General features: G+C 42.1%; 1 protein-coding gene across 1 annotated transcript; it reads right to left on the minus strand.

Annotated features, from left to right (window-relative positions):
- Positions 1–1011: 1011 nt before the first annotated feature.
- On the minus strand, positions 1012–8170 carry FUCA2 (fucosidase, alpha-L- 2, plasma). Its single transcript, XM_009882342.1, has 6 exons — positions 7960–8170; positions 5923–6262; positions 5091–5301; positions 3981–4171; positions 2630–2738; positions 1012–1167 (listed from the first exon to the last, which is right to left on the minus strand). The coding sequence occupies exons 1-6, from the start codon at positions 8168–8170 to the stop codon at positions 1027–1029; spliced, it is 1203 nt and encodes a 400-aa protein (XP_009880644.1). The 3' UTR covers positions 1012–1026.
- Between the last annotated feature and the right edge of the window lie 2994 nt (positions 8171–11164).

Raw genomic sequence — 11164 nt, forward strand, 5'->3', positions numbered from 1 at the left:
TCTTTACATTGAAACAATTCATGCTTTTTGTTGTTATATACCTCTCCCTCTTTGCAAACTTCACATTACAGGTCTGTCTACAACAGGGACATGATGAGTTTGGGAATTGTTTCAAGTTGGATGCAATCTACCCTCTGCTTAAAATACTGTCTCTCTGCCACAGCTGAGGATCCCTAGCAACTCCTGGTTATTTCCCTTTTTTTAAAAAGTTAGTCACTGAAGCATATGTTTTGTTTAACAGTCCACAGAAGGCACCCTGGTAACTGTAAAAACAATGTCTGTAAACAAGAGTCAGCCTTAACCATGTAAAATTATACAAAACATCAAAAAACCCCTCCCACTTTACTTGTATCCCAATAATGGATAGAATTAACAGTCAGAACATGTAAAATTAATGATTTTCATGATGAGAAATGAAGATGTACATATGCATTGCTTCCACACATTTGTGATGGATTCCTGACAAGATTATTCTTGCAGATGCATGACCCTGCTCAGCTGAAACTTACCAGCTGCCAGTTGAACACACCTGGGAAAAGTTTATTCTTTTCTCTAAAACTGACGGTTTTTACTGTACTGTTTTGTGGAAGTTAAACTTCTTGCACTAAAGAAGGTATACAAGTGACTCCTGTGGATTTGCTGTCTGATCTATTGCACACTGGCTTGAGCTAGCTTTATTCTTTTCCATGGCTTTAAAAATTTAGTGTCTGTTCCCCTCCCCCCCTGCCCCCCCCACTTCTTATAACTTGGCAAGAAACTGACTAAAAATGTGAAGAGGTCAAGGTAGATGCTCAGTTTTCACACAAGTTCAAAGAAACAAATTGTATGCAGAGATTTGACTATCAAGTGCTAGATTTGATGTGAGGGTCATTCCATTCCATCCTTTAATAACAGCACAACTTTCATTAAAAAGTGAAATTATTGCTGTTTCTCAGTCAAACAAATCAGAGTTAAAAACCAGTGATGCCCAGAAACTGGGGAAAACATCAGCACTCCCTATTAGCCGAGGCTCCAGTGGTGTATGGCTCAGTTTACGTCAGTCAGTTGCAAAGTCCAGCCCCACTGACATGGCAACTGCCGAAGAGTTAATTGAGGTAGAGATACTATGATTCCCTTTTCTCCCAGTGCAACCCATTTCAGTGATTCCTTGTAGCCAACCAGCTTCACCTGGGAGAGAAACACACACTACAATTAGAACAGTGCTTTTCTAAAGCGTGCAATATTGACCAAAAAAATGTTCCATCGCTACTTTACTATCCAGTTAAATGCCACTTATCAACAAACTGAATGCTAAAACAATGATTGAAGATAGTAGAAAAATACTTGCAAGTAGATGCGTAAGTAATAAAGCTAGTGATGTTGGGTCTTGAGAAGTACGTAGGTCTGTAAAAGGTACATAAACACTTTTCAGAAGTATTTCAGAAGGCATTTGGGTCTAAGCAGGGATGCAGGTACCACAGCACACAGCTCTGTATCACCTATTTCTGAAATGCCCGTTTCCCACGGTGGAACTTGTAGTCTTGAGCGAGCAATGTTTGTCCAACGAGTGCAGCCAGATAGCTCAGAACAAAGCTGACCTGAAGAACCCCTCCACTAAAAGCACACAACTAGGTTGTATGGTGAGACACTTATACCAGCTGGTGAAATGCAGAAAATAGTGCAGCAGCTGAAGACCAGTCTCTCCCCCGGAGGAACATTATTCTCATGTGCACATACAGTCTAGATGCCTACACAAAATTCAAGATGCATCTACGTAATTTCTGAAACATCCCTTTCTTCCTTATCACAGAGCTGTCTTGCACTAGTTAGATTATTTTCCTATGGAACTAGACCTAAAGAGACAGTCCAGAAACACACTTAATGAATTTCAGCAGCTAGCAGACATCCAATGCATGAGACCAGGACAGAGCTAAGCCAAAGTGAATGCTCACCTTAAACGCACCACGTGGATGTCAAGTCCTGAGCACCAGCTGTTCTGCTCTATAAATCTGCTTCCCCCAGGTTACGCTACTTGCTGATGTAGTTGTGGCATCAGTGTCCTCAACTTCTGACCACCGCTTGCTCCGAGACACACATCTAGGGTCACGCTGACTTACTATTTAGCATACCTCGGCAACGAAAACCTCTGTGTGCTTTCCCTTGGTGCAAGGCTTTGACTTGAAACTACTGCACCATTACAGCAATTACAATATCACCAAAGTCATGAGGATGGATATTTATAAAGAAAGGTCATGCTGAGTTAGAGTCTACACAGGAAACGGGAGGGGCGGCAGGGTTTTTTTTTCCTGCTGCTTGGCCTCTTTTTATGATCCTTAGTTTGCAAGCTAAAACATATCCCAGCAACAATTCAGTCTAACTTTGTTGGAGAAGAAACATCCCACTGGGAGGACTATGACAAGGAGGTCCCAGAACAAAACCAAACATTTTGCTGGGTCTCTTCCAACATGCTCTGTCCTTGGAGCTATGCATTCCCAAAGATGCCAGAAACTAAAATAAACACTGATGGAACGTGACAAATCCTAGAGGTGTTCTCCTTCAGAGTATGCTCATTTCTTGTGCTGTGTGTTAAAAGCCTCACTTTTCTTAAGGGGAAGGGGGGAGTGGGGATGTGTCGGGGGGTGTCTTTTACCTGTGTTTCTCCAAGCTTGGCCTGCGGCTCACCAAGTTCCAGCGTCCCAGAGACTGGCCAGTTAAGGAAGATAGCATTGACTTTGTCTTCTTTAGGGCTGAAAGTGTACCTGGTTGGACATGGGGAACAGAAAGGCATGTCAGTTCTTCCTTGTAAATTTTCCAAAGTGATAGATAGAGTGCTTTCAATACTGGAAAAAATGCATTTGACAGGTTGGCATTAATTACATTTTCACACATATAACCCTATTTTTAGACAATTTATACCCTTTAATAAAGTACTGTTCCTTGAACATAACGGTCCAACAAACTAGAGGTAATACAGACTATTGAAGAACTGAATTTAGAGGTAAACATCTGCAGTAACTTTAGCAAGCACATAGTAACTCACTGCTGCTCAGCCATGTAGGAAGGAGGTACTTGCAGGGAAGGGGGAATCATTAATTATGGGAAATATTCAGAAAAATATGGTAATTCACATCTACACAAAAACATACAGACATTCCACTAAAAAAATTTAAAAAGTGTATGTGTGACAATAGAGTTTCCACCTTGCATAGCTAGTTTTTTTAAAAATTGAATTTCAGCAGACGTTTATCTACAGTACATCCTTGGAAATCTTGTGGCATATGCTTGAAAAATTCCTCCCTCCTTCCTTCATTTAGTTACAATTTTTTTATTGCTCTTGGAAGGGGTTTTACCGAACAGTCAACAGATCAGCATTTCAAGGCTAAAGCCGGTTACCCAAATCTTAGTGGGAACAGGAGTCAAAAGGCCCACTGTGGCAGAGACGAGGGTCAATACCAAAAACCTGATGGATCACTGAGGTGTTACAGCAGCCACGAGGCACAAAGGCAGAGGAGAGTCCAGAGACTGGCTGAATTTAGTGACCAAACAATTGCTGTTACCGTTCCACGCGTTTTTACCTTAAAAAGAAATGCAGACTATGCTAGACTGATTTCTATTTTCTTTCTCTCCTTCTCTCTAAACAGTGACACCAAGTATTCCTTTATACAGAAAAAGACTTCATAGCAGTTTTGTATTTCCAGATTTATATTTTTTTTCTAGTTTCTGTTGCCAGCTACACTACAAAGCACAAGGTCCATAAGGAAATACTGGCAACCTTCCCTTCAGCCTCAGCATCATCCCAAAACTACGGTCTCTGACATCCATTGTCTACCTACAGTTTTATACACACTTTTATGTGCAGTTCCTTACACTGACATGAGTTAATTTCTTCACAGCATACAAACTAAGCTGGTGATTGCCGTAGCATCAAGTCATTAAGAATCTCAAAATTTCACATATGCTGCTGCTGCTTTACGCAGCCTACGCTGACTCAGCAGCCTTACCACACTTCTGATGTCACCGTGTCATTTTGTGCTCTCCATGGTTTCGTTCCATAGATGGCTTCTCCGTTGACTTTCAGCCAGGCACCCATCTGCCTCAGGCGCTCCTCAAATATAACAGCGATGCGACCATCGTGAGTGGGCCCAATATTCATCAGGAGATTTCCTCCGCAAGACACTGTTTCTACAAGTTGCTGAAATGTTTTTAAACACACACACAGAACATATGGTTACGGCTAATGAAATCATGTATTTGAAGCTATTTCTAAAGCCAGGCACGCTGCTTCAGAACAATGAACTGAACGAGTTATGTTACTGCTGCATGTTTAGATTCTGGGGGACACCCCAACAGTCCATACAAAATTTAAACTTGCAGAAAAGAAAGCTCTGCTGTCAATTTATATGGCAGAAAACAGGCCAAAAATACATTTTTGCACCAATATGTCTGACATTAGAATCAGATCCTACAACTTTCTAACATTTCAACTTCTGCAGGAATTTCATGAGGGTTTTCCTGATGGAACATATAGATGATTTCTCTACACAAGAGAAAAACTAGAAACACTAGCACCTGCTAGGGTTTATCTCTCTGTCTGTAATAAACGTGTTGGTTTTTTTCTTTAAATGAAGTGGGATGAACAGAAAGCTTCTCATTACAAGGCAAAAAGACTATTAAGACTTAGAAACTGTTTCTAGCTAGAAGGGGGAAAAGATGTAGCCTTCAATCAGGAGTTCCTAAACAGGAACTGTGAAACTGCTTCTCGTCAACTTCAAGGTGCAGTCACTAGAAAAACTTAGTAGAAAAGGTAATTATGAGTCTATCCAGACCAGCCTTTGGCTCACAGGGAACACAACTTCTAAGAAACTGACTGAATTTTTACTAGATAATTTTTCTCTTAGTCATTTCTATAAAATTAGTAAGAATTACACAGATATTCCATCCTGCTAACGTTAGGCTGCAAAGGAACAAAGTGATTTATTATTTCTTTGATTCATTAATCAATTAAAATAATATTTATTAAAATAGATACATAATTTAAATGTTATACAGCATAATATAATAATCAGGAGGGAGAATCAGAAGTTCCAGGCAACTCCTTTGTCCCACTGTACCTTCACCAAGTCCTCGATTGTGAGGTAATCGTCAAGCTGTGCGTTCCTCCTGTACCCCCACGACCTCTTGTCAATAGTCATACAGTTCTCCCACTTGTGAGGCAGGAGGTGTCCAGGGTTATACCGGTCACTGCAAGTGTAGAAGCCGCCGTGCGTACAGATGCTGCCAACTCCCCAGCGGTCATTGGTCACAACTGTGTCCCGAACTGGACTAGAAACAGAGAAGATTTAAGGTATTTATTCTAAAAAACGCAGCCACAGCCAGTGTAAGCCCTTCCCACACACACCCCTCCCAGAAACTAACATTTAGGATGACTTCTGTACTATGACTTTATTACAATTAGATTAAGTGCAATTTCAGGAATCCTGTTCTCATCCTTTCCCAGTAATAGGTCCAGATCGGCATTTCTTAGGGAAATATGCTGCAGACTTTCACAGGAGGCCTGCCAGAAAGCAGCCTGCACTTCACATCCACTGCCAGATGTTCAGTCTGCAATGACAACAAGGTACCCATATTCTCAAATTATCCTGCTATCCTGTTTGTCTGTGCAGTAGACAATACTTAGGGAAGAATATGATTAGGTAGCATAGCCAATACGATTTTAACTGATTAATTTGCAAATTTGGTTAAAAAAGCATGAAGTAGTCTTTTTCTAAAGCAAGCTTTGATAGTTCTAGGGGAAGACACGGATTCCGTATTTCAGGAAAAATAATATTTAGTTAAGTCCTCATAAGTAAGGTGTAACAGGTTCCACAAAACATACGGAAAATGAGACAAACTAGACATAGAGCAGAATTTCAGATAAGGAGCTAAACCAGCATCATTATGTACCTGTCATTATACAGCCAAGCCAAGAAACCAGTGCTATTCCAGTAAGTATCTGGTGCATTTCCATTCCCATCAGACCAAATTATTTCTGGTTGGTACTTGGTCACAATTTCATAGAGTTCTGGTAATGATTTACTGGTTGGGAACTTTCTTGTCTTAAAGACATTGGCGGCATCCTCAAGAAAGAGAGGATTAAACCATTCAAACAGGGAGTGATATAACCCAAAATGCAAGTCAGTCCTATTTCTAACAGACGTTGCTAGTTCAGCCACAAGATCTCGTTTTGGTCCCACATCAACAGCATTCCAGTTCCAAGAATATTTGGACCCCCACAAAGTAAAGCCTGAAAAGAGAAAAATCGAAGGATAAGAAAGGGAAGCAGAAGAGGGGAAGTTATAGTTCCTCCTTCTGGAAAGTAGTTTGCAAGCCTGTTGCAAAAACCAGATATAAAAATCATCTGTGTAATAATATTGTTATCATGGCATAGAGTATGCCTATAATCTGTTTATGCATGACGACACTAGTCATAACATCAGAACATTATGCCAGATACGTTTATGTGTTTTTTTATTCACACACATATGCATTTATATTTGTATATATGTAAAACATTCAACTTTCCAGTTCTGTACTGCTTAGGATAATTATTTCTTCTCCTTAATTATTCACTTCATTCATACGCCCCCATTAAATTAACCAAAAAATACAGCAACTTTTGAGGCATCTACATTTTCACTGAATGTATCTAATGTGAACTGTGAACACACATTCAACAACTGGAAAATAAAATGCTTTCTCAGTTGCAGAATGCACAAGCTATCATTTGTATTCAGACTATTCTCCCTTCCTTCTGTTTAGATCTTACGCAAACGTTCACTTTTCATTTGTCCTGACATTTGTAATAGCTCAATCAAGTAGTTGGTACCCATATATAAGCAGTGTGCAAAAACTACTGGAACAGCTTTTAGAATATCAGCATTAAATATCAGAAGGGATTTAACGTTTCAGACATCCAGCAATCCAGCACAAACACTTACAAGTACTACTGCACTGCAGACTTAGACCACTGCCAGAGGAGCTCCACTCTCACCTTCAAACTGCATTATACTCATTGCCTAATAAATTTTGCACTGTTTTTGTGAACTGGATACATGTAATTGTATAGACTAGACAAACAACCTAAAAATTCATGCCCAAGGCTACAGGGCAGACTAAATGAATCATGGTTCTTTTGAAGTCACTGGGAATTACGCCATGGGCATCACCAAGATCAAGATTTTATGTGTGTCAGAGCTGAGATTAAAATTCAGAAGTTACAAGTTGCCAGTCTTGAACTCACACCTCCCCAAAGACCAACAGCGTTCACTAAATGTACTGTCATACTGCATCTTAGTATTTTGTACTTTCTTTGCTACTGTATTTCCTTCCGACCACTTTCTTTTTCTTTACTTTTCTCTGCAAAGCATTTTACATTTACAGTGCCAAAAATCAATCGTGCCTGTGAAGTTACAGACTTGGTTCAAGGTTTTGGCTTCTATGCACTGCATCAGGAACAGCTAGCTATACCCTGTGTATATTTCTAACTCTGAAGTTGACTCCTGGAACATACTCCTAAATTCCTTGGAGAAGCCTATGCAGCTCATTAACTGCCTGTACGCAGCAGCTCTCCATATGTTAAATGGTGTGGAATTCACTTTTGTGGTTCCTTGAGCGATAAATTGCACAACAATAAAAAATAAATTACGGTTACTGCTGGAAGTTCAGCTACCCCCACCACTTCAGGCTGTCTTACCTACAGCAAGAGAACAATGGCACAATCTATTTTTCCTCCTACGTAAGCTTCGTGGCCACAGCTTTTGTGTAATAGCCAGAAAAACACATGCACATTTCTTGGGTGGTTTGTTTCCTCTTTGGCTGGGTTGGGGCAGGTAAGGCTGCCTGGCTTTCTCTATCTCTCTCAGCAGGCAGGAAAGTCACCTGGATTTTTCTTCTGTTGACAGAAATGCAACAATTACTAACATTCACAAACCTTCCACTTACCTTCATGATGTTTTGAAGTTAAGACAACATATTTTGCACCGGAAGCCTTCAGAATATCTGCCCACTGGTTGGGATCAAAGAATTCTGCTGTAAACATTGGCCCAAAATCTTCATAACTGAACCCAGGTGGATAATTTGCCTCCATAAATTTCACATAAGGCTCTCTCTTTTCCTTCTGCCAGTACCACCTAGAAAATATAGAGCAAAACATGTCTGCTGGTGCATTTTTAGACAAGGAAAGGAGAATTGAAATCATCAGCTCCTATTTGTGTTCACACTGAGAGGCACATGCATTGGAGGTACATGACACTGGCAGTAAGACATAACTGCTTCAGAGTAGTATTAATTATCAAATATTTCCTTTTCTCTGTCCTCTTTCCCGATGCTCTACATCTCTCAGGCACTATTTTGGAAAGGTCCCGGGATTTCATGTCAAGCAATGTCACAAAGCAGCTACACTTTGAGAATGAAAGAACAGCAGTCTTGTTCAGTATCCAAATCCCATAACTGTACTAGAGAGCACAAGCAGACCGTCTATGTACGCAGCTCAGCTGGCACAAGGAATGCACTTTTGCTGGTCTAACGTGATCCACCCTCCTGAAGTCTCACACATCAGCCATCAGGCATCTCTGCTCTGCCCCCCACACTGCAATTTCTGCAACCCACAAATACGCGGACCAACAGCTTCACCTCTCTGCTGGTCCAGAGTCCTCTGTGCCAAATGCAGCTGTGTGACCAGATGTGTGAGCGGATGCCTACGGTCCCAGAGCAAGACTGAGCTGTGGCTGCAGCTGCTACACAGCTGGGGCTCTGAAGCAAAGGCATCCTACAACAACAATCTGCCTCTGCAAGACCCACACACACTTAAAAATGCACCTCAGTCACAGGCTCTAGCATGCAGGCACACATCTACCTACCTACCAGTGCACACAGATTTAGGAACTAGAATGAAAAACAAGCTGATGATCTCTTTTTGCATTCCAACTGGCAAAGACAGGGACAGTTTCTATCCTGTGCTTCCCCATGACAGTCATCACTACCGTCACTATTCCAACTGGTGTACTCCCCAGCAAGGCTTGGAGCTCTACTCTACGGTCTTAGGGTGGTCTTTCACCCTCATCATGGGCACAGATCCTAAATCACCAATACAGCACTATTTATTTTCAACCTGCTCCATCCCTCTCCTAGCTGGCAATGAAAGAGGAGCTTCTGAAACAGCACACAACAGTCTTTACTGCATGAACAGCCTTATTGCTGGAGACCTTCTAATGACAACATATGTTGTGACTGCTAATAGTTACAGGAAAAGGGCCTGAAAGCATTCACCTTTCTATGAATGAAGCCAAGCATCAAAAATCCTGTTGGCAAATTTAGACATAAATGAAAACAAATTGCAAGCAAAGGAATAAAACAGGCCAGAATCTGAATGTTCGAAATGTGTTTCTCTCCCCTGTCCTGAGCTGGACTCTGACCTCAGTTCTGTAAGACCACAGTAATATTGTCATAACCTTCCCAAACAGACTTCAGCATAAACAAACATGACCTCTGGCAGCCAACAGGGAAAAAATTCTAGAAGAAAGAAGCTGAGACAGCCTTCTTCATTCAAAGAGCCTTGAAAAAAAACCCCACCACCAACTCTGATTTTAAAGTGTGTAATTGCATAATGAAACAGGTAAGATCCTTGCTTCTCTCCCTTTGTTGCATGGTTTGCTAACGTAAGCGCTTCTACTCTGACATGATTAGATCGTACAAACATCCTGACCAAGGTTGCGCAGCTCTGAGGGAAGGAGGACGGGCTGGGTGATACGAAAGTTTATCATCTATTTGAAGCTGCTAACACAGGATCTCAATCATCTGACTACACATGCTTCCAAGAAGGCCCTGAGGCAGCTCCAAACCCACACGTGCCTAAGGATGGAAGGTTACAGTAATATAAAAAACAACTTCATCAACTTACATTAGTGTGTTTTGGGGTCTTTTCAGAACAACAACAAAAACCAAACACTTGATCCTGAAGCTGTGCACCACTATCGGAACACAGCTCCCAGAGTAAGGCTTGAACCCAAAGCTAGCTTCCTTCCCACCCCCACCAGAAAAGCAATTTATTAGTAAACAGAATTAAAAAACCTTATGAAACCCTTGAACATAACTCTGAAAAGAACAGACTAAATATTGTCAGAAAATGGTTGTTTGTTTACATCGATGTTGGTTTGTTACACAAATATTGCATCTAAGATTTACCATAGCTCTGCCACAGAGCTGCTGTTATCTTCATATTGTAAATGATAATGTGACTTGCTTTAAGTCATACAGGAAGTATTTGGTAGAACATGTAAAGAAGATAGCAAAAGAAAATGCTTACAGCCTGGCCTGGACTAGTGAAAACTCACAAACCAAAGGTTTTATTTAGCCTTTGAATTAAAATTATTGGAAGGATCGGAGCGTTATGTTTTTTTAAGCAGAACGTACTCTTTAATAAAAATAGTAAGAAGAAACCCATCAACAGCACAAAATGTGCGCAAGAAAACTGCAGGCAGTTTGCCACACAAGGGTCGGGATGGAGGGAGCGATGGACTCCTGCCTTCCCCACAGAGAGTGCCACAGCGCTCTGGCAAGAGCTGCTCACGGCTCCTCCGCCGGCTGGCAGATCCCCAGCGCCCAGTGCCCATCCCCACGGGGCCGGGGGAGCGCTCCTTCACCCACCCCTTCAGCTCCTTCACCCACCCCTTCATCGCGGCCCTGAGGCCTCCCTCTGCCACTCAACCAACCGCCGCCTTCACCAGCGCTGCGGAAAGCACATCTCTCAGCACTACGAATCCTCTGCTTAACTCGGTTAACGTTCGCCAACACACTCGGAAGAGTTTTAGGGCTGGGCAGAGAGATGGTCACACGTACCAGAAGCACATCAACCTCTGCTTCCTTCATAAACGGCGCCATAAAGTCCATGGTCTCCCTGACCGGCCTCGGGCGGGTTTACGCCTTTTCCCACACGCCTCAGCTCCAGCGTCAGTCTGCAAAGGGGCTTTACACCAAACCATCGCTTTTGGGGGTGGGACGCACCAAACCGACCCCCACCTGCCCAAAGAGCTGCTCTCCAACCAAACCCTCACATCGCTGGTAGAACCGGCGGCAGCAGCAGCAATGTCGGTGCAACCCTCCCACCTGCCCCACAGCGCCCGGGGCCTTGAGGGGGCTGCCGGGTGCC

The sequence above is a fragment of the Charadrius vociferus genome, unplaced genomic scaffold (genome assembly GCF_000708025.1).
Source record: "Charadrius vociferus isolate BGI_N301 unplaced genomic scaffold, ASM70802v2 scaffold13, whole genome shotgun sequence".
Classification (NCBI taxonomy): Eukaryota; Metazoa; Chordata; class Aves; order Charadriiformes; family Charadriidae; genus Charadrius; species Charadrius vociferus.